The sequence below is a fragment of the Diadema antillarum genome, unplaced genomic scaffold (genome assembly GCF_040938485.1).
Source record: "Diadema antillarum isolate AM-2024a unplaced genomic scaffold, OU_Dant_1.0 scf00000006, whole genome shotgun sequence".
Classification (NCBI taxonomy): domain Eukaryota; kingdom Metazoa; phylum Echinodermata; class Echinoidea; order Diadematoida; family Diadematidae; genus Diadema; species Diadema antillarum.
Window position 1 is genome coordinate 3,947,319 of NW_027270895.1, and position 25,657 is coordinate 3,972,975.

Sequence of the window (25,657 nt, forward strand, 5' to 3'; positions counted from 1 at the left end):
ACTTTTGACACTGTGTGCATCACTGTGGGGTTTTCTGTGCTGATCAGCACTCAAAACACACAAACGGTTAACTGAGAAATGTGTCTGTACAGGAGAAGGCGACATGGGACTCTGGTCAGAAAGGCTTCTGACATGTAAGCGTCGAACTTACTTTGATCTCCACAGTGACTGGAGTCTCGACCTGGCCCGGGCCCGGGGCCTGGCCATTGGTCGGGAATACGATGGGAGCAGACTCCACCTTAGTCTAGCAAAGCACATGGGGATGGGGAAAAAAAAAGGGTAATGCAAGGAGTAGGGAAAGACAGGCAGAAGAAACATGGGTTGGAAAAGAAATGATGGTGGCAAGAAAATGAATGTAAAAGAAAACAAAAAGACCATGCCATAGCAAGAAAGAATTTAAAAAAAAACACAGAAAAAGGTGTAGAAACAGACGGACAACAGAGTGGAAGCAAAATAGGAGTTGAAGTGACAGTAGAAAAAGACAGAGAAAACAGAAAGGAGAAAATGACAGTAGATAGAGAAGGAGCATAATCAAACATTGACATTTTGAAAGCAGGCATTCATTCTGACAAGCAAGTACATGTATTTTAAAGGATACAAAGCATTTATGCAAATATTCTAGCAACATTACATTTGAAGGTGGAATTGTTATTTCTCCTATAAAGGCAGCTTAATGATCATTTATAGGACAAGGGGAAAAAAGCAGTTGTATCTTTTTCGATATATTACAAGATATGTATAGTGCCACGTAAGCATCTCATTAGAACAGTAGAAGAAATTAGGAATAGTCAAGAGGAAGCATTAAGACAGTTCCTAAAACAGAGAAAATTACAGGCAAGGAAGCGTTCTGGCAGGAGCTGCTTTCGAAATCCCTAAAAGACGAACTGGGAAGACCCTATTATTCACCCTGCACAGTTAGACATAATGTTTCTGGGTGCGAAACAGAGCTCTTTGCTTTGACTTTTTTGTTTTTGTTTTTTTATTTTATGCACATGGAGCCATTGATTTTTCCTTACAGCACAATTTCAGCTTTGTTCAAACACAAAACTTTGGGGTGGGGGTAAATGAGAAACATTTTCAGAGAGAGAAACACACAGCAACTCTAGGAGTTGATGCTTAATTCTTGTTCTTGTTTTTGTTTTTTTAACACAACAAAACCAGATGCTAAAACAGGTCAAAAGATTTGCCAGCAAAATAACAAAAACTGCACATATGTTACACTCCATTTCACCAATCAACACATACAGCAAACACATCATCATTTTAATTCATAAGTGGTTTTTTCATCTGTTTACTTTGTAAGGGAACAGCAAATGAAATAAAGTCTTCAATTTCTTGAGAAATGAAGAATAGTACATTATTCAGTGATAAGGTTCATTCTGTATTTTACATTTACATCCACCATAGCCTTCCTGCCCCATTTGCAGAAATAGCAATTTTAACACACAAATTTACAGATCAGGGAATGAGATTATGAGTTTAGATGCTATTATAATACAAGCAAAATTTAACTGAGCACTTTTCTTTTCTCTCTTGCATGTTCATATCCTTCAAGTATGTCGAAGAGGCAGCTTAAAGAGGAAAACAAAAAGTTTGGTTGTTTTCCTTCTGACAAGAAGTGGGGGGAACATGTAAAGTTTGTATGAAATGCTGGGATACAGAATGAAAATTCTTTGCTGATTGAAATGTTTGTGCCACGAAAAGACATGTTCTTTATATGACAGACCTTTTCCAGTCATTCTCAGGAGGTAATAGGGAAGGAGCAAAGTTTTCAAATACACATGCAAACACGATGCTGATATTGAATCATTCTGAAAGCTCACATGCTTAATTCCCAAGGGATGGTAACGTTTGATTTTCTTTCTTTTTTTCTTTTAAAGAGCTTGAAATGAAACAGCAAGACAATGACAACACCGGATCAGGACCAACTTACTTTGAGCTCTGCGCTGATTGGGGCCTCAACGCGAGATGACGAAGAAGAAGCGACTGAACTTGGTCTCGACTCCACGCGGGGCTAGAAGACCAAATGGGGGTGGGGCACAGTGTTTGTGGGGAGGGGGGCGGAGAAGATGTTTGGAGGAAAAAAGTCCAGCAGGCAAGTGAGAAGGCGTCGCTATGATTCTAAATAGCACCATGATGATGTACACATACATGTATCATTATTAGTACATATCCTTTTCCCTGGAAGATTATAGGGATGCATGTTCGACTACCTTCCTCGATGGTGCTTAAGGATGGCAAGATGGGCGTGGCAATAACAAATTGGAGCTGGTATCGCACCGACACCTTACTACCCACGTTCTAAAAACGGATGGCACATGTATGAGAGGACACACACGGGTTTAATAGGATGACAATGACCACGGACAACTGATTACAATCACAGATATGATGATCATGACGATGGCAAGAGATGATGCCTTTGACATCAGTGATGGTGGTGATGTGATGATGAGGTAATTTGGTGGTGGTGGTGATGGTTGTGGTGGCAGCACGGCGATGCAAGCACACAATAAGAAATGACTGTGACATATACATTGTACATCGACAAACACAGATACACCATTATCACAACAAAAATGCAGACGATAATGATGAAGACTTTCACAATGATGATGATGACTTGAACAAAGGTGATAATGATGATAGTGGTAGTCATGGCAACAAACGGGTGTGAATGATGATGGTAGTCATGACAATAAAATGAATGATAATGATGATTGTTAATAGTGGAAGAATGATAACAACGTGATGGTATTCATGACAACAAAATAGATATTGATGATTACCCAACGATTACAACATCATGACGTTGATGAAGAGTAGGATGATGATGATGATGACAAGACAACACAATGACACCGATGATGATAAGGGGCAAACGAGGAAGGCCCTAATGACAATGATGATGATATTTACAGTACAATGGAAATCAAACTGGCAGTATTAACAATCATGACTAATTGGCATAAGACACCAGATAAAAATGGCTGTACCATCGATGATGATGACCACAATTATTATCAGGATCATAATCATGGTCTTACTAAAATTAATGATAGTGGCAACCACTTGACTTTGCAGTTAAAATACTAAATGGCAACAACAAAAAACAGTAGTCTTATGGCTCACTACGCAAGACAAATGTACAGTTGGCAACATAACGATATACAGATGTCATATGTGCATATGACCAACACAGCAACAACATTAATCCTAAAATGAACATAGTAAATGTTTCTACAAACAAAAACAAACAAAAAAACAGGGCACATACATGCAAGCAGTAAAGTCAACTTTATGCCTACACTTCACATGATGACATTGCACACGAGCAATTAAATCAACACAGTCCCAGAATTACAGATAATTGTACGAGAAATATAGGTAAGTCCCACCTCCCTGGAGAAACTAACAAAAGCATACGAACCACTAACAACATGGCAGAGAGATTTGAAGTATTAGAAGAGGGACTGAAACAGATGATCATATGAATTACAACTTCAGTTCAAGTTTCCCCTTTTGACAATTCGCATCTCAATATAAAATTTTGTTGATCTACTACAATTGTATATCCTTTTATTCTTTTCATATTTAGCTAAACATCATCCCTTTTTTTCATTGATGTATTGAATTTGTTCCTGACTGAAAAATGTTTAAAGATCTTTTTTTCTGAGTGAATTCAATAGTTCACACTAAAACTGTATGATTCCTGGCATGATTCTTTTAGTATTACCACAAAAAATTGTATGTTTTACAGTTTGTGCAGAATTCGACTTACGGACACAGAAGTCTTGATGGCACGTTCAGTTCGCATCTTAGTCGTTTTCCTCTGTTTATTTAATTACGTTTGGTAGTTTCAACATTAATGAAACAGGAAAGAGGCGTTCACATCAAAAGTTTAAGCAGGATTTTATACCATGTATGAAAGTTAACAATTTGATCGATATTCATGTTGTTGTTGTTTTTTTCACATAAATGTGTCAATGAAAGGAAATATCATAACACGACATAGTAAATATAAAAGAAAAAATATCCCATTACCCATCCAGGAAGAATCAAGGAGCCGTATTTTGGTGGGATACAAATAAGTATTGTCATTGAAACACAAAAGCAATTTGGAAGGAAAATATGACAAATACAGTGAACGAAAGAAAAAAACCACAACATACACCAGGGTATCATAGAGAACCATACAAATCAACAGCATAACACAGCATGAATAACATAAAGTGCACAGATGAGCCAATGATATTGTGCAAGACAAAATAAAATTGAGAAATCATAAAGTAGTGGAGGAGAGATGAGGAACGAATATATGTAGCATATGCAGAATTGACCGCAGCCCAAGACAAAGAAAGAAACATGTGGGGGGTCAGGAGGGGGTTTGGGGGAAAAGAAAGGGTCAAAAAATGAAAAGGGAAAGAAATTAAGAACTTAAAGACACCCTCTTTTTTTTTTTAAATAATTGCAGAACATTAGCGAGTAATAATCAGTTGAGAGCTAGAAGGGTCTTAAATCCAGACAAATTATTTTGTTTAAAGCCTTTCTTACTCTTAAGCTGATGAGAAAAAATTACACATACTTGTGAAATATACCACAAACAACCAAAACACATGTGCACACCAAAGATTTTGGTCATTACATAAAGTGCACACTCTAGCTGTCCCAAGTCTGTGCTTGCTTGACAATGCCCATCTGGTTGGAGGCTTGTCCCTCTGGTGACATCACGGTGTCATCAGCCAATCAAATCTTTCCTCTTGCCTTGTTGTCAATGGAGACATGAACTTTGCACCAATCAGAAGTGCTTTGTGTCATTACATCTGGAGCTCTGGGCTCCCATTCCAACACAGTGGACTGATATTTCCACTGACAACATCTAACATCACTCTTTCCAATTCTTTGTGATGAATACAAATTGTGCTTTGAATTACAGCCACAGCAAATTCAGATATCCCTCTTTTTGCTTTACAACAAACAAACAGAAAGTAACACTCTTGGTGAGTACAGGGTATACATTTCAACTTTCACTCAAACTCAAGAGTCACAGAAAGGGGGAAAAATAGATAATACATAAACATGCTTGACGCATTTCACCAAAGAGAATAATTCATGCACCCGAGGTCGAAAAGTACAAAGGTATTCAAAGTTCAGCCTGATAAAAAAGAATTTCAACGAAGCGAAGAAGACTCTTAGTGTACACAGAGTAATTTCCATTGAAGAAAAGCCATCAACCAAATTTGACAGGACACATAAATGATAAAGATTGTTCCAAGATAACCTGTGAGGTCAAGAAAAGTTATAAGGTTGAGAGAATGTCGTCCAATGATGTTGTCCTTGAAACAGAACTGATGTCAAAGGTCACGACCCCTTACCTCTGAGGTGGAGTATGAAGTACTGCTTTCGGGGACTCGAGGGAAGACGTTGTAGAGAGACGACACATAGGTCATGATGGACTTCTCATCTGGCTTGGGGACATCCACATCTAAGGTGGGTAAGCAAAATGATTGAAGACGATATTTAGAGGGAAAACAGAAAATATAATTATTGCTACATTGTTTGATGCTTTCAAGTTACGGTAATGGAGGGGCAATATCTCATTTGAACCGTGAAACAGGCACACTGGTGTAGTAAATGAGTCCACGTCCCATAATTGCTAAGAAAAAAGTGAAGTATGCATCTGAGAAAAATTTTTCATTCACTTTTAATCATTCATGAACTTGGCATGATCCTTTAAAAGACCTAGTCACCTCCTCTTTTTGTCATGGAACATTCCACAGTATAAAGCTACAGATATACAGTCTATTCAGGATGGATCAGTACCAATGCAAGGAATAGGGGAGTTTTCAATCACGGCTCACCTTCTGGGTCGAGGAGACGAGTCACTCCCAGGTGTTTCTCGGCGATGCTGAAGGCACTTTCCAGGTTGGCCCGGTGCTGGGATGGCTTCAGGGACGAAAAGTCAACCAGATCGGGCCTGATGGATGCAAAGAAAACACATCAAAATTTCACTTTTTCTTCTTTAAATCTCATCCTTTCCTTTAATAAACCCTTCATGTGCTGCACAACATAATAGTAATAACAATAATAATAATAATAATAATAATAATAATAATAATAATAATAATAATAATAATAATAATAATAATAATAATAATAATAATAATAATAATAATAATAATAATAATAATAATAATAATAATAATAATAATAATAATAATAATAATAATAATAATAATAATAATAATAATAATAATGTCTTATTTACCCAGGGTAGCCTATTCAGTGTTGACATTGTTCTAAATGAGGGCCCTGCCATTATTATTACCCTAGCATTGCCAGGTACCCATTTATACACCTGAGTCGAGAGGGACATTGTGGATAAAACATCTTGTCCAAGGACATAAGCACTGGGCGGGGTTTGAACTCGCAGTCCTCTGTTCGGGAGTCGGGAGTCATATCCACTATGTCACAGTACCCCCACTTGATAGTCATTACAATCCCTCCCTTAATCAAAAGATATATACAAGAATAATGCCTCCGGCACCACTTCGTGGCGGAGGCATAAAAATAGATATATACACAGATGAATATATCTCATGATAGCACTTAATAGCTGTTACTGAGAATTTTTTGTAATTGGTTTCTCCCCTTTCCCCCCCCCCCCCAATCAAAAAAAAAAGGAGAAGGAAGGGAGAATAATACTTCACAAACTGATAAATGTTGTGCATTATTACTCATGTGTAATGCTGCCACAGATTCACAGGAAAGTCATAACCATGCAGTGACGAAGAACTGGAGTGTGTAATCCCAATGCCCCGACCTTAATTATCAGATCATCTGTTCTGACTTTGCAGTAATGAGAGCGTGTCATTGGTCCCATTCACACTCCCGAAATGAATGTTTGTTTTTTAATTCATTTTTGTGATGCGATGTGAAGACCATTAATTCTTGTGTGTGTACCCACAAAAAAGAGAAATATTGTTAACTCTTGTGATGGGCATCATGATACGAAAATTATTCTGCTAGATTATCTTCTTTTTTTTTTACTTTCATGATAATTGCCCTAGCGGCGTGTGTGAATAGCACACGAGGAATAAAACTGCTCAGTGGAATTTATGTATGAGACAGATTTTTTCTATCCAGTTTCTGAATTTTTGAATTCTGAATTCTTCTACTTTCCCTGACTTATTCAAACCAGTCATCTGCCTTTTGGAAAAAGCTGCATATTGTTCACTGTTTTCCTTTGTTTTGTTTTGTTTTGTTGTTGCAAGGTTTTTTTTCGGGGGGCAGGGTTGTGTTAACTTTGAGTAAGAGTTTGGAGCGAGACACTGGGAGGGATAAAAGTACCCAGGGGGGAGAGGGAGGGGGAAGGGAAGCTTGGGTGGAAAGGTATGTCCATTCCACCCCCACCCCTCCCCCCCCCTTACATGGTAGGTATGATTTTGAAAAATACATAGATTTAAAAAATCTCAGAACTTTGGGCATGGGTATGTTGAATGTTCCAAATATTCCAGATTTTAGAAACATTCTTTTTTTCTAACTTTCGATTTTGAGGGGTTCAAAAGGGGAGGGATTTCAAAATTTCCTCACCTGTTTCTATTGATGATGGCGTTGAAGGCGAGACCATCTCGCCAGCTCTTGCCAAAGTCGGTGATGTGGACTCCGGGGTAGTCCTTGGTGGTTCTCTGGGCCCAGACCTTGAGGGCCTCCTTCGCCTGCAGGGTCTGGCCACCCCTCCCGCCATCGGACTCGACCACGACCTCGGAGATCTGTAATCGAAGAAGACCAAGATGGAGAAGACATGCTTAGTAGAATGAAAATGTCAATCCAGTGGCATTATATCAATCTCGAACATATGTGTCAATACATTCAAAATTGATAGTTTAACATAATATGCAAATACGTTTTGATATGACGGTAGTGGATATACACAGAGAATATAACACTTAACCCATTCCATATGGGAACCAAGTGGCTTGTGTATTAAGTTTATGGGGATTTCAGAATTCGGTATGGAACAGGTTAACACAACTCACACACAACCACGCTTATACTTGTACAACTATATTTTGTATCATACTTTAAATGCTTGCATAACATACTGTGTGTGCATTTATCTATATGTGTGTGTATGTCTACATGTATGTGTGTTATATATATGCGTGTATACATGTACATGAACGCTGAATGCTTCTCCATTGTGTATGTGCTGCACACAGCTTCAAAACAGGATTAGAAAAAAAAAACTCTTGAGTTAGGCACAAGAGAAGCAAGTGAAATAAGATAATCAATGCCTAGACTGGCTTGAACTGAATTCTGCATGTTTTCGTACAGGATGAAATACACTGTATCTGCTGTCCATTATAATTCCCCCTTCTCCCAACCCCCTCCCACTTTTCTTTAGTAGCCAATTGGCATACACAGATTCATACATTCCTATGACAGTGGCCAGTTACTCCTCACAGACAAAACAAAACAAAACAAATCTTTTTCTCCCTCTTAGTTCACATAAAGCCTGACAGATACACAGGCATTAGTAGAGTGATTACTTGGCAAATATCTCTCATTCATCTTCCACTGCCATAGTGCACACTGAAGGCACACAGGGGATTTGAGAGGATTAGCTCACTGCTTGCATATCAGGCACGATTTGTTGACGAAAAGTTGACCCAAGTTTTTGCTCCTCGTCCTAAACTTTAATGCTGTCCTTGCTTGGTGCAAGGAGTTTAGCTCTTTTCTTTTTAATCCTTCTACAATTCACTCCAAGAATGCAGTGAAAGCTTGTAACAAGAGCAGTGTACAATCACGAACAATGACGCTCACAATTAAATATGCCAACACTCACACAACTATTGCACAGTACAATCATATGCAAAAACAAACAAACAAACAAATGACAACAAAAAGTTTAAAAGGAGTTAAGGAAAGTACTATGAATTTAACTATTGTTTGTTCTTTATATTCATAAAATGATTTTATATTTACAGCTATGTAATACTAGCAAGGATTGCACATGATTTTGATGTGAAACAGCAATACACTTGCTGATCTTACTATGTCCAGTGTATTCTCTCAAAATATGTTGAAATGAAATAGAATAAAATAAAAGATATCATATTATTTCATTTCATTTCACTTTATTTGGCATTTACTTAGATTTACCACTTTTGTTTAAATCAGTGTGTTTATATTACGAATCCAGACAGTGTGAAAACATATTTCCATATTGTACAATTTAATATGATAATCTCTTCGAACTTTAAGCTAAATTGTGCATGCTATATACGGCTGCGCAGGAAAAGACATTCTCATTCATTGTGAAGGTCGAATTCCCTTGAGCAATATAATCCTCCCCCCCCCCCCCACCAAAGAATAAAAGTTGAAATGAAATTTTTAACAAAAACAAAAAGAAAAAAAAAGCAAAGGAAGACAGATAATTCAAGCTTCGCTAGATCCCTGCACATCCGAACGACTTCCGAGCTATTCCTTCCACAGCGGCGGATGACGCGCATCTCCCGAAATACGATATGATCTCAGACCGGGTGCCCAGACCGAGGGAGAAACAACATCGCGAGGACCATGGCATGAGTCATTCGTGGAGGAAGGCAAAGAGAGGGGGAGAGAGAGAGAGAGAGAAAGAGGAAGAGAGAGGAGGAAGAGGAGGAGGAGAAGGAAAATGATATCATAAGAGAAAGGGAGGGATGCAGAAAGGGACAAAATATTGTACATGAGAGAGAGAGACAGGGAGGGGGAGAGAGGAGGAGAAGGATGTTATCAGAGAAAGGAAGAGGGGGTAAAAGGGGAGAAAAATGCGTATAAAAGGTGAAGAGGGAGGAAGGGAGGGGGTAAATCTGAAGGATGAGGAAGATAAAGGGGTAATCACAGAAACTCAATGAGAGAGAGAGGGGGAGGGAGGGAGGACACAATCAGAGAAAAATGAGAAAGATGGAGTGTGAGAAAAAATGTATGCATAAGAGAGCCAGTGATTTGAGGAGGAGGTATTCAGAGACATTTAGAAAAAGGGGTAGAGTGAGGAAGATGGAGAGGGGGGGAGAGGGAGGGAGAGAGTTGGCATGGGAGCAGGAGGAGGATGAGGATGAGGAAGAGGTAATGGTATGCGCATCCCAGAGCTACACGTGTCTACCGAGATGCCATCCAGGATGATACCTGTGGGGCCCTCCCCGCATCGTCTCGCTAATTGTCTGAAGCAGCTCCTCATTCTCTTTCTTTTTTTTTTTTCTTTTTCTTTTTTGAAAGGGGGCGGGGCACTCAAGTGGAATCCCTTTTATACACATTATGACCTTGTCTGGGGTGGAGGAGTAATATAGTATTATAATTTATAAAGATGATATATTCTATTGCCTTTTGAATCAGCATGTCAGCAGTAGAGCCTACCAGAATATACAAATCTTATTGAGGACATTATTGTTACTTTACACCATGATGCTGACAACATCCAATGGCTACTAGTGTAATCTATCAATACAGGAATCTCTTTTTTTTTTATAATGAGCAGAATATATGGACAAAATAGCTGAGGATATGTTTCATGAAAGGAATACATATATGTATGCACACAAATGTATAATCTGACTTTATACCACCATATTGCCAACCACACCACTACCTTGACTGAATCTGCTGTAATCTAGTCTACATGAAATTATGAAAGCATGATTAGGCTGTGCGGATTTACTCCTTGGTCTATGAAATCCATAATTTCAGCCACAGGAGAAAATTGTTGATGATATGTACCAGCCCTGTGGGTTTCTGTGTCAAGCACACAGGATGATATAAAAAACCACCAGAATGACAAAAGTTTCTATAGCTTCATCCAGGTATAAAACTACTATGTTTCATAATTGATTATGTGGTGAAAAAGTAATATTCACAATTTGCTGCATAAAACTACAAAAACAAATAAAACAAAATTGAACACCTGATATACAGATAGGGCTTTGAAAACAAAAAGCACACGGTGTAGACAAAATATGAACAACAACTCACGACTCTGTGTAACTGAAATAAAATTCTATAATTTCTAGTGAATTGTGCCTACCAGGGAGAGTGTAAAATCATGGGACAAACTATACGTATCACACCTAGATATTTACCTTCACAGAAACGTGGCTTCTGACATGACATACCATATGTGTATGTCTGCCTACATACAAAGTATACCCTAAGGAAAGACATGTGCTCCAGCTTAATCTGCAAATGTGCTGATAGAGAGACATCACAGCCTGACGTACATGGGTACATGGCTGATGTCACAAAGATGAGGCACATACCCATACCCCACCCCAGTCCCTATGTCATAGGACCTCTCCAGGGAATGCACACAAGGTTAAGGTTCCCCGTTTACCATTTCTACGGCATCCGCATCCGCATTTCGAATGCGTGTGTATGCGAACAATGTATGAACATGTAACGTAGCACAGTCAAGGCTGAATGGAATATGTATATGTACAATTGAGACATGGGAATAAATCATTTATGGAGGTCGCAGAAAGACGACTGTTTACACCTAATTTGTCGCCATGGCAACACATACCGTCCACATGTAACCCACTCTCCCTCCCAACTTCCCCCCCCCCATCACCCCGCCCCCCTAAAAAACACTCCATATCTGTCAAAGTCGAGCAATCTCACGATCAACATCTGAATCACAAATGAACGCTGGCAGGAGCAAGGGGAAATGAGAGGAGGCCATAGTGAATTGAAGTCATGTCACACATGCATGCAGGAGACAGCTAGCCTTGACACAAGGCACCAGGTGATGAAATGAAAATTAGATTAACACAGGTAGTTGCCACTAAACATGATTTAGACAGATGTAGAATATTCATTATTCCCCCTTATTCCATAAAGCCCAAATCAAAAACATTAAAGGCAAACAATTAAAAAGTAAATAATATGATAACATTGTGATGCAGGTAATTGTGTTGTTGGATTATTTTTTCTTATCTTTTTAATGGACAGTAAAGACTACAATTAGCAAAATGACAGTTTGTTTGCCATTTTAAATCTACTACAAAGCATCTGAATATACATTGTACAGTGGCATTATGACATTTTCTCTGGCTTTCCTGTCACGCCTTCACATGCATCGAATCTCCCAAACTATGCCACACCACAAATACAGACATGTTGTTCAGATAGCAGTCCCAATCCAGAGAGTCTGGGACAAGACTACACCACAATATTCGCATGATGCTAATGACATGAGATAGAATACCTCCTGCATATATTGCACGTAACCCAAGTCCGGCCAACAAAAATCCCACCTACAAGGTAATTCTGGACATTCACTTTCTCGTTCCATTTCTAACGTCACACGGACAGTATGAAAGAAAAGCAACGATATGGTCACAAAAACGCATTAAATTTCTTAATAGTTGATGCTTTTTCAGCAAAATGCCAAAGCTATTGTGTACATGACTGGACACCATTACTCCTATCAACATGAATGATTTTTAAAACTTGAATCAAAATCATTAGAGGAAAGTAAAGTATTAGGGGAGAATCATCTATGTTTCTTCAAACACAGTAAATATCTGCAAATTCTATCTTTGGTATTATCCATTTTTGCAACTCCTTCCCCCGCATTATTAATGTATGGGAATGATAATATGAATGATTTAATCCCCAAAGATGGACACAAAATGATCTTTAAAATACATAATTGATACTACTAATAACAGTTATAATTATAATCACCATCATCATTATATATCAATAATAGTGACAATAATGGTAAAGATAGATAGCAGAATATTACCATCAATATTAATATCAATATCATCATAATCATTGTTACCCCTTATCTATCAGTTCTTTGATCTCAAGTACCATCTTTATTCCAATATATTTCCAACCAATTTCTATCACATTTGTTCAGCAACAATGCAAAGTTCATACAACAGAATACTATACTGCCAAATACTGGGGAGGCCTATTTTGTTCGGACAGAAATTTATTCCAGGGGGCAGTGACATGCTACTAGCTCGTCCAGCCCAGATTTGGGCGAGAAGCAGGCGCCTGGCATGGCATCTGCAAAATTACAAACTACTATAAATAGTCCATGGCTAGGTCACATGAGCACGGTGAGCTTACAATTTCCACAGCGATATGAGAATCTGTGATATTGCTTTACAAACGTAAATTTGGTGACATATTCATAACCTGAAATTGCTGTTACCGAATACATAATACAGAACAGACAGGTATAGGGTAGTGTATTCAAGAGCTTGTAGGGTATATACCGTTTTGTTTTCATTATCAAAGGGCAAATGTCACTTGCATTAAACTGCTAGTGATGAGGAATGGCTAAATCAAGCACAACATCTTCATAACTTCCCACACAAATGACATTTAACAGGAAATTATAAACTTAATTACCATTAATTAAGCTCACTTTGAGTAGCAAAGGATATCCAAATTTTCAAGGGATTACAGGTGAACATACCTGTACCTCTGCAGTACGATAACATACTGGTTTCACACATTTAGGCTCCCTGCAATGTTTTTTTTATTTTCTTTTTCTGCTTATTGCAATACTGTTTCATAGGAAACTTACAGTGATCTCCAGCATTGTTGAATGTGGTACACAAAAAGGGACAGGTTTTGCTATCTTGTGTTATTCAGAAGGTGTCCAATTTTTCTTTTTTTTTTCTTTGAAATTTAATGGACAAAGTAACAAATATTAAGCATGAACTTCAAATCTTTAGACTACATGTCCTCTCCTGCAATGACTTTACACATAGAGGAAATTGCATCCTTGCAATAAATTACTCCAGTGTAATAATGAATGACAATAATTGCTATTTGAAAAAAAAAAAAATGATACGACTATTTTGATATTGACAATGACAATAATTTCATGTACAATCAAAGGGCAAAGCTGAGAAACAATGATATTGCTGCATCATCTTATATGCACATATTATGATTGTGACAAATTTGATTGTTTCATTGAAATGTATGAAATATTAATAATTTGTGGAAACCCCTTTTTTTAAGAAACAGGTGGTAGATGACTACTCCCATCCTTCCAGATGACTGTTTGAAAGAATGCTGTTTGGAATATTTTATTGGCAAATGATGATTTGGCTCATGGCGGGCCTGTGATTTACTATATATGGCATCATTTCTCCTCCCAACTGGTGATGGGACATTTATTAGGCGGGAGATGATCGACGCGCTGATTTATTCAGATCAGCCAGCCATGTGTTTACACTCAAGCACTTAGGACAGCTCTGAAATATACAGACAAATCAAGAAAGATGAATGTACATTCTCTCTCTCCCTCTCTTTCCCTTTCCCTCTCTCCTCTACCTCTTTCTCTATCAACATGTTTAATATATCTATATATGTTTCTCTCCCTATATTTCTCCATCTATCTATCTCTTTCTCTACTCATATGTTTCATGTATCTATATGTTTGTCTCTATCTACCTCTACATATCTCTCTTTTTCTATCCATATTTTTTTAATATACATGTATGTATGTTTCTGTCTATCTATATATATATCTCTCTTTCTCTATCATTCCTTTTCCTATTCATCAAGCTCAATCTAGCAGACATTTTCTCCTTTACTATACATCTCCCTGTATTTCATGCCATATATCCTCTCTTTTATCATAAAAACTTCCCATATTTGCTCTATCTTTTCTCAGTGTTTCTGCATAGACTAGATGCTATGCATTAGTATATTATTTTCATTTTCATACATTTAACAGCAAGAAATGCAAAGAATAGGGAGGTGCACGGCAAAACAGAAAAATCACATGAAAAGTTTGGAAGTCAGGCTAATCAAGTTCTGCAAGATATGACATCATCTCCCATCAAATGATACTGAGGAGCAAATCATCAATGCCCCATCTTCTCTCCTTTTACTGGGTGATAAATCAAGGATGGATAGGCCTATCAGTTGCCATGACAACTAGGCAAGTCTACAAAAGTCGGTGTAAAGGGAAATGAAAAGTCAATAATTTCTCTTTTTTTATACCTAAACTAAAAACTCAGCGAATAGTTGGCCTACCTGTTTTTGTTTTTGTTTTGTTTGTTTTTTTAACAGAACTGTGGATAACCAAAGATTGTTTGTTGTGTACATGTTAATCTTGGTTTTCTTCACCAACACAATATGAGCACAAAAAAAGAACAGAAAAAACAGATGCGTCTGATAAGAGACTAAGAAATACCCTACTACTTCTGTACACAAGGGTTGGGCGCGCTTCACTTGATCTTGTTCACAGGGAACCAGAGGGTCAGAATCAACAAATCACAGGTCTAGAATTTCAGCACAGAACTCCAGCCCAGGCCAACTAACACACCCCTCTTCATCAACACCATCTACAGTTGTAGACATCTATGAAAGGCTGAAAGTAACTTCTATTCAAAAAATAATGATACCTTCGAAGTTTAAGAGGCAAAATTTTTGTCAAGCACTGATTTTCTATTCCAAACCTCACCTGCACAAATGTGATATATTTCTTTTGATATGTTCCAAATGATGAAAAGCAAGTTAAACATGCTTGAAAATATTGAAGTGCTGATGACCTATAGCTTTAAACAGGCTCTGGAGATAACACGATGGGGGGGGGGGGGGGGGGGGTGGGTGGGCAGGATGAAAGAAGAGAGTACAGAGGGAAAATGTCAGCAAAGTGTGAGCAGCGGACAGCGTCCCGAGACAAGTCACTCTAGCAGTTAAGTGTGAAGTCATTACTGATGCTGTTTTCGTTGGCAGCCATCTTTGCATGCATAGCTGTGCTTTCACCCGTCTCCCAATAGGCATTCATGCCACAGACAAACCCTGCACGGCCCATTGTCCCACAACAATGTGTTTCACTCCCATCCTCATGACAACTGGAATTGAATAAAGATTACTCATCTCCCACTCTAATGCTTAAATTCAAAATGACATTCAGTCATACATTCCTTTATCTGCCATTACCATCCTTTGTTTTTTTTAACACAAGTGAAATATCAAAGGTTAGATCTAGGATACATTTTTCTGTTGTTTTCTTGGATTTTATACTCCAACTTTAAAGGGCCGGAGTTTTATTTAGCTAAAATGAGAAGAATTCATGTGGAACTTGGAGAGAAATTCAAGCACAGGTGTGGGCTAGAGATGAACGCGTTCATTCTGAGGAAGTTAATATACTTTTTATTAGGTTGCGCCAGGTATATAATGACTAATAACACGATATGACCAGCAACAAGATTATTACCTTATTACCAGCTGAATTCCCAGACAGTCATAGAGGTATGCCAAGATGCACAAAATCTACACTCATATCAGTCCCAATCAAATAATTACTGACTGATCAATGGGTAAGAGATACACAGTAAGTATGAGGAGAAAAGGAGTGAACCATATGGAATATAATATGGGGTATGGTATTCACACCCAATTCTTCTCTCATCATTTGTCTCAGGTGGGAGAGGCATGGAGTGAGTGAGAAAGAAGAAGAGAGAGGAGGAGAGAAAGTGGGAGTGAGAGAGAGAAGAAGAAGGATGGGGAGAGGGTGAGGGAGGGGAGAAAGAAGGGAGATATATAAGGAGAGAAATATAGGAAGGAGATATACTCCAAGACCACAGAGATGGGATGGGGTGGAGGGAGCAAAAGAGCACAAAGGAGGAGCAGAGGGAGAGGGATACATACAATATATGAAAAGGAGAGAGATATAAGAAGGAGATATATAGACCAAGACCACATACATAGGATGGGGGTGGAGGGAGCAAGAGCAAGAGCAAGAGAGGGCAGAGAAGGGGGAGATAGAGAGGGATATATGCAAAGGAGAGAGATATATATGTAAGGGAATATATATGACGACAACAGATTGGAAAGGGGAGTGGGGAGCAAGAAAGGGAGAAGGAGGGGAGAAGAGGGAGGGGAGGGGGATAGGGAGGGGGAGAGGGTGCAAGGAAGGGGAGATACAGAGGGAATACATATGAAAGAGAGAGATATTAGGAAATATATATATATACAAGAGATAGAGATGGAGATAGAAAGTGGATATGAATATACCAAGACAACAGAGATATGAAGAGACAGAGGGGAGGGAGATGGTGAGAAGGAAGGGAAAAATTAAGTTATACTCGGGATATAAAGAAAGGATAAAGATGTGAAGCGAAGACTGAGAGAGGACAGGAGGTAGAGAGGAAAGATATATAGAGATGAGAGAGGGGTAGATAGGAGAGAGATGGGGGTAGAAGGAGAAGGAGGGAGAGGGAGAGACATGTAGGGAGAGTAGTACAGTGAACTGTGGGAGGGATGAACCTAAATCCATTCCCTGAAAGCTTCTCTGGATATAGCAAAATGTGACGGTGTTGACGTCTCGTGGATGACACAGAACATTGCATGCATACGTAGCAGATCAATTCATCCCTACAATGTTCAGAAAGTGTGAAATCTCCACAGCATTGAGCTGACAGGCCGATCTAACGCTCGTGTCATTCAGTGACACTAAGGTACCAACACAGGAAATGAATGACCCCACATTTATTCTATAGCAAACACCCGCACGTCTTTGTTTGATTTTGATATTTTTGTTCCAACCGCTGATTATTGCATCAAATCTACATTTATCTATTGCAATACAGGGGACGATCTATTGACTTTCACCATAAGTCTGAGCCAGTAGGGCCTTGAAATGTGGCTTTGTGAAGGACAAGGCAGCAAATACTGTAAATGTTCCTATTTTCGCACCCAGCAGCTCAAAAACGCATCCGCCGGTTCTTGAATTCGTGCTACACGATTGTTTAACCATCTAAGATGTGCAGAGAAAATTGTGAAGATATTTTTGTAGGTTTTAAAATACTCGCTAGCAAAAAGTAGCGCAAAATGAGTGAAAATCAATGCACCCCAAAAATTTGTGCGTTTGCGGTACTGTAATTCTGAAATAGATTTTGTTCTGCTTGAAAATTATGACAACAACAACAACAACAAACATAATGTGTATAGCCAGGCAAAAGAAGAGGGTGCACATTATTGTACGCATACAATGGAGGCTTCTCTCACACTCACAATCACACCTGATGGACCAGTAGCAAGGCACAGCACACAAGAATTGATTGATTTTATCTGAACATGATTGCAGACAGGCACTTAATTAGCCTCAGATATGATTACGGGCAATCCAGCGGCCTTGGGTGTCGAAATGTTATTAGGTGGCTTATAAGCAGTGCCTAGAGCACATGAGTTCATGTGCTCTATTCAAACCAATGGCAAGGCGAAGTCTAGAGCCAACTTCAGACACACAGCACCACAGAAACACATTCGAGGGAATCTCTGTTATTTCGGAAATAGCCTGCATCCCAAATCAATAAGAGATGTGTACCACATGAGCCACGATGTTTGAAGGGTGTTTGATTATCCATGAAACAAACACTGGGAACGGAAAGGTAAACAAACATATCTCCTGGCAATCAGTGTTCAACTATTTACATGTTGTTCCACTGTCAGCTATACGAAGAGATAAGGCACCAGTCTGAGACACACACAAGCACACCACACATTGCATCTCATTGATTTGGCTAATTTCATGTGTACACATAGAGTCAAGGAAACACTTCCTCATATATCTTACCATTACAGAAAGCCACAACACTATCTACTACAATGCAGTACACTATATGAACATTTTACGCCTTTTGAAACGATGCCCCTTGCTGGCGCACATATCAAGTTTGACCCATAACATTTGAATGGGAGTCTTCCGATAAATGGCTACATCGAGACAGTGCTTGTAATGGAGAGTATCAAAGATTCTTCGCAGTCAACGAGCTCCCCTAGTCTGAGAGGTTCGATCCACCCTCCTCTCGGCCTCAATGGTACGAGAAAAAAACTCAACCGAACGCACGTCAAGTGACAATTCTTCACACGCAGCAAATCAGAGGCACAGATTCTCCTTAAGCAAAACAAACAGACTGTAAATGTATCAAATCATATTCAATCTCTTCTTGCCGTATGTGCCCTAATTTATTCATTTCTACGGTCTGTAGTAACACCGTCAGCTTGTAAATTGTGCCAATGACAATCATACTATTAACTAAATGAATCAGGATTCTGTTCAGCGGAGGAGGGGCACTATCATGGATCTCAAAGCTCATTAAAACCCAAGTCAACTTTATTTCTACCCTCTAACCGCCACATTAAATGAAAACACAGAGCTTGTGAATTCATCATCTATCCTACAACACAATGCAGAGAGCATGAATCAAATTCCACTCAGTTCATCATGTCCGTCTAGGCAGATTTATCATGCTACTCGTATACCCTGTATGTATCAGACGCTATTTCCATCTCGAGCACTAAAAATAATATGACATAAAAGGACAGTCGATATCTATCCTCTCCTACATTGCTGATATCTGATCTTTCCATCAACCCCTGGATTAAAACATGACTTCTTGACATACATTTGTCACCATGCAGGGGGATGTGCTGTGCTCGCTTGATAAGCATATGCACACACTGTGACTCATGAAAAAAAAATCAAACACCGGTACGAGATTCAGCGATTTAGGCACGTCTCCATGCTTGCATAGAAATCGATGACCCCTCAGTGTACATGTAAGCTACACAAAAATGTTAGCTTGCAGACATATAGATCCTGAAGCCTCTGTGCATAATGCCAGATGAATTTACAAGCATTAAACAGAGCTTATAATTTCTTCTTTTAAAAGTGTACAATATATCTTTTACGTATGGATTCTGTAGCTCTAAGCCACATAAAAGGAAGATACATTATACATCTTATTTTCTTATTAGGGCAGACGATACTTCATTGTCAAATATCCAGTAACGACAAGCAATTTCAATCAATAGATTCTTTCCTTTGCTCGCTCTGTACGACATGAATTGTTATATCATTTATTGCAATGTTAGGTAACCTCGGACAAGGGTCAATGTGATATACCTTGGGCAAAACAGTCCTTTATTATAATTAGTGCTTCCATGAGCTGTTTGATATTAATTCCTAATGGGAGACCACTTTGGCCTATGTATACATGGGTGACGACTTATCTGATTACACAGAAAATGTGACTTGTTGACTTGCAATTATTCCGACAAATGTCTTCCCATCTTCTAAAAAAGGGGGGACTACATGTACGAGTATGATGAGACCTATTTCACCTCAAGAAGAGTACAACGGTGCCACATGACTTCAATTCACATGAAACACGAAGAGGAAAGACAGTCGAAGATGCTAGGGTGTATTCTGGCCATGCCTACCAACATCTTCCAATCACATGGGGAACTGAGTGACACGCCCACACAATCGAATGTGACAAGGAACTGGTCATGGGTATTTCTGGCTTGCCCAAAAGTCACAAGCAGTACTTATTTAACATGAAACATGGATATAATTCCATAGACATTGTGTATCACTAGTCTTTTACAACATACCATCAATTCTACCCTAGAAATAGAAAATACATTTGTGATATTCATGAGGGAAATATTCTCCAAATTTTCAGCTAAATTCTGTGGGTAGCTGCTCTAACATTATCAGTGACGTGTGATTATTGGTTTTGCTATTCCTGTAATGATATGCATATCGAGACACATGGTACATTTGTATACTGTAGATGGAGAATATATTGTATAAAGTGGTCAGCATCTTGCTGTTAACCCCCATGTCCATATTTCCAATCTCTGCCATAGATACATTGTATCATCAGGTTATCACTGTAAGATGAGTACATGTATATGCATACCCTGGTGTGAAAACGAGAAGAGAGACAGACAGACAGACAGACAGACAGACAGACAAACAGACAGACAGAGGGAAAAGAAAGAGAAAAAGTAAGCAGGATTGAGAGAACGTAAAAGAAAGAAAAAGATGAAGAGAGACTGACAGAAGGAAAGGTGCAGAAAGTAGATGGGGGGTGGATGGGAAGGGGCGGAGAATTGGGGTGGGGTGCCAACTGCTCATCCCATACCTTGCATCACACTGCCAAATGGCAACATCACAGCGACACTATACACACACCCACCTCCCTCTCCGCTCCTCCATGATGCATTCATTACCCCCAATAGATATTTGCTGCTCGCGTCCCCACTGTTCTTGACTCCAATGCACACCACTGTGCGGAGCCCTAATTAATGCTACCTTGGAAGTACCAACCGCTGATTTTTTATTCTCAGCATCTCCCCTTGCACTCTGGCATTATACATGTCTAGTCCCTATAGAGTGATTTTATCCCCCCCCCCCCCCCCTTTCAATGAAATAGTAATAAGGAAAGGTGCCTGAACAGGCAGATTTACTAATGCACTTATATATTGATTGTATATTGCTTGAATGTATCATCCCATCCTACCTCAACCCTCCCCCCCCCCCCCACAATCCCCATCTAGAAATCAGCCAATTGATTAACCTGCTTTTACTAGATAGATTTCAATATGATGGAATCCAGTCTGCACAAATTTTACTGTTGCTACATAAGGCAAGGCTTGGCAAGTATTTGGTATGCAAGTAATACTGCCTTTGCTATCCTAAACATATATGCAAACTATTTGACAATAAAGATTGGTATATTTGTAACATGTCTTTAACATTAAGAAAAATATGAATGTATCCAACAAACAAAAACCACTTTTAACAATTAACCCATTGAGGACTTTTGGTATTAAACACGCAATTCCCATAGATACCTGCACGAGTATACTGGGGACTAGTCTTCAACAGGCGAATATAAAAAGGAATGATTCATAGATCTGCAGCAATCATAAATCATAATTTATCAGCTTTTGCAACACAAAGGTGCATGCAATGAGCAAAACTAGGTTGTCATTGGCAATTAGTGCAAAATGTGATGACACAGACCCACAAACAGCACAATCCAGTCTGCAGAGTTTCTGAAATCCAGATTAATTAGACTCAGACATGACCAAATAGATTTGACCTCAACTAATCTGCGAACCTCTGCACGACCATCGACCAGTCCAGTCATCTTCGGGTGAAATCCCCCATTTGAAATGCACCTTTGAGCTGGCATTTGCCATCCATCGTAGGTGTAGAGTGCGTGATGTCATTTCTTAGTCATCGTTGCTCGTCTATTATTATTGCATCGCCTACACGTGCCGAGGCACCAAATGTATCGAGGTGTGAAAAATGAAATGTTAATCTAGGCGCCGACTCGAGGCCAGACATGATTTCATTACCCGAAGAAATCTATTGCAGAATACCAGCTCTTTGGTATCAACGTTTGCAAAGCAACGACAAATCTTCAGAAAATAACCAACAGTAGACAGAGGTGGGAAGGGGGAGGGGGAAATTGAACTCCCCCCCCCCCCCCACACACACACACACATCCTGTGTCGTGATGTTTTAGGGAAAGAGTAGCAGATAAAATCCAGAGAGGACTATTTTTGAAGATTTCACAGGAAATTTCCGGAACAGGGGAGAGAAACAAGTATTTCTAGCAAATTTCTTCCATGTTCCAGCATTTTCAGTTTCTGCCCCAGACGTCTGATTAGTCTTATCTCAAGCAGAGGAAGAAAATGTCTGTGTGTAATTTTGTTTGAAGTGGCATGAAAAACGGCAAGCCTGAATCAAAAGAAAATGTTGGGGATTCCTTGAATGAAAAATAAAATCTTTGTGACTAAGGATGATGATAAGTTTTCTCCAAGTCTCTACATTCACAAAGTTGAAGTACTTCTCAAAAGGCTACTGTCCTTTTTTTCCCCCGAAAGATATGGGAAATAACTGCAGATATAACCACTGGTAACTTAAAGTTCACATCAGATGCAATAAAAATGCAGTCCTGTTAATTCACCCATGATGAAGAAAAACTGTATACCCCCCCCCCCATACACACACACACACACACACACACACACACACACACACACACACAACTCATCAAAATTTGCCCAAAACTTTGTGAGTATTCCACTGCAAATGTCTACTTCACTATCTTACAGAGACAGTCCATGTGATAACCCTTCTGGCTCAAATTGGGTTGCCACGACAACAGAGCCATTCTCTCCTCATGTAATTTTGCTACAGTCCACCTGGGTGCTACCCCCACCCCCACCCTACCTCTCCAAGTAAACATTGGCATCATCTTAAGATGCCATTATCATGGAGAACTTAATGAGCACTCAACAATCTTATTGTAATCACCGTGATGGCAGATAGTTTTCAAGTGGGAGGATAAGCTACTGATGTCCTTAAAAAAATGCAATGTCATTGGTGCATAAGTACTACACAAGAAACTGGACATTAATATCATTTTACCATAATGAGTGATGGCAGAATAAAACTACAGGGCAGGGGCGGATCCAGGAATTCCGTAAAGGGGAGGCGCCTTTACAAGATTAAAGGGGATGCGCGCGCACTCCATTTTTTTCTTTTTCATTTCTTTTGTTTCAACAAAAAAAAAAGAGGGGGCACACGCCCAGTGCGCCCCCCTCTGGATCCACCACTGCAGGGGATGACTGCACTTAAAGAAGCAGCTGTGTGCATGGTCCCTGAGCTATATCACTGCTGATTTAGATTTTTTTTTTCTCAAGCAATACCTTTTTATATCAAGAGGTATATACACATAAAAGACTTTAAACACATGATATCTAACAGATTTCATTTGGGTTCCTTCCCTCTTATCATAAGGAACATTAGCACAAACACGTACAGCTACACAGAGCAAGCGTGCACACCATGCAGCGATATTCCTTACCAACGAGAAATCTTCGGAGTTTAGGTCCTCGCTGTCACGGTCTGGAATCTGCGAATATTGCACTTGCCCGCTCAGCCTCCGATTTCGCGAGTCCGTTCGCTGGGCCGCCCCTTTCTTGTCCTTTTTGCCCAGAAGGCGGGATTTAAGGTTCAGTTTGGGCTTGGGCTTGCCCGATTTTGACTTCCGGTACTGTTCCTTATCTCTTGCTCTCTCTTTCGCCTCCGCCTTCGCCCGCTTCTTCGATAGGGGCCGTGAGACGGGGGCATTGGCGTCGATGAAGTAGGGAATGTCGTCACGGCTGCCGAAGCAACCGCAGCACTTGCACGGCTTACAACCCATTTTGCCACTATTAGAACGATCTACCTTTTTTCTTCCTTTTTTTTAAATAAAGTTACACAAGTTATCTAATCTCAGATGCTATCATTGTTAAAGCTTTTCATTGCACTTTTCCTTTTTTTTTTTCTCTGATTCAACACTTGCACATCCCTGGCAGCCTAGAACACAGCAACGGCTGGAAAACTTTGAAAATAAAGATAAAGCATGCTCACTCACAAGATGACTGGTTGCCTAGGTAATGTACAGAAGGAATTTTTTTAAACTGTTAGTTTCACGGCAACAATGAAATATGCACTCCAAAATATGATTGCCTTTTTTTTTTGTCTGCTTGTTTGATTGTTTAGTTATGACAAGCTATCTGGTGAATTTCTCAGCTTATTCAAGGCCCTATGTTCTTGGGAGTTCCAAGTGATGGTCTCAGTTGATCCAAGAGGTTTAAAATTAACACGACAGCTTTAATGTGTGGGACTACATATCATCCGTAATAAAGCCAAGGTGACTTAAAAATGATACCACATCAGTGTATTCCAGGCAAATAGAAGATGATTGTGGCAAGAAATTGTGGGATATAAAGAGATCTCAAGTCAGATATACAGCTAAGCATTAACACTGCCATGCAGAGAAAAGATGATGAGGAATTTTAAAGAGCAGATGGTCCGGATATGCCTGAGATCAATTACAACTCAGCATCTGCGCATTCCCCCCAGCCCACAAGCATGCCTTGCAATCAACACGAAATCGACACTCGTGAACTCAAGCTAGTCATGCATGTAACATTCCAGGAGAGTGAATTACACTGTCTTCTTTAAAAGCTACATTTATAGGCTTGCCCTAAATGGCCCCAGCAGGGACACCAAGCTTATTAATAATGTTATGTCCCAAGTAAAGATCAAAGAATAAATAACCCTAGTATAGTACAATGAAACAGCAATGGCCAGGTTCAAATTGGTTGAATTTGAGCACAAGATTTCACAAATCAGGAATAAGTAAAAGCTCCTCTTATGACATTATATGAAAAGGGCATTTATAATGTTGACATGCACGTGCACAAACACTCCAAGCCACTCTGACAAGCGTGTTTCCAGCCGGGATTAAGGGATTATCTCTCCAGCCACAAGTATTAATCCACAAGAAGATGATATCCCTAGTGAATAGCGCAATCCGTTTTTTGTTGTTGTTGTTTCCTTCTATTTATGTTAATGCAATGGATATGTCCTACGTGCACAAACCACTACGATGGGTCACATATATTCCACCGAGGCTCAATAGACTCCTCGAGATGAGCGACTGATACACCGGAAGATCTCCATCCTCTCTCCTCCTGGTTATGGACGAAGCATGATCAGCATCATCATCGATTAATGCTCATCATCATCTCAGACGACAAGTGGCATCGGCATGGCATCACAGTGGAAAAACACTTGAAGCACTCCCTCTTGAATACGCTGTAAACCAGATAAGATTACATCCGAGGCATCTACTGATGCACAATCACAGGAGATAACAACGGCATGCCTTTATCCATAGGGTGAGAGAATATATTTCCGGGATTGCGATGTGGTATTAATCCAACTGTATGACAGCTCGGGTCTCACATGTGGGGGGTGGTTTAAGAGTGCGACGTG

The 25,657-nt window shown here is 39.4% G+C and overlaps 1 protein-coding gene across 1 annotated transcript in view; it reads right to left on the minus strand.

Moving 5' to 3' along the window:
* The window catches only part of LOC139715875 (microtubule-actin cross-linking factor 1-like), a 233,456-nt gene that overhangs the window by 63,362 nt on the left and 144,437 nt on the right, over positions 1-25,657 (minus strand). The window contains exons 7-11 of the mRNA XM_071627428.1: positions 7,594-7,772; positions 5,862-5,977; positions 5,376-5,485; positions 3,782-3,832; positions 1,934-2,014 (exon numbers count right to left, since the gene is read on the minus strand). Coding sequence (XP_071483529.1) covers positions 1,934-2,014; positions 3,782-3,832; positions 5,376-5,485; positions 5,862-5,977; positions 7,594-7,772 — 537 coding nt within the window. The remainder of the gene's footprint in view (positions 1-1,933; positions 2,015-3,781; positions 3,833-5,375; positions 5,486-5,861; positions 5,978-7,593; positions 7,773-25,657) is intronic.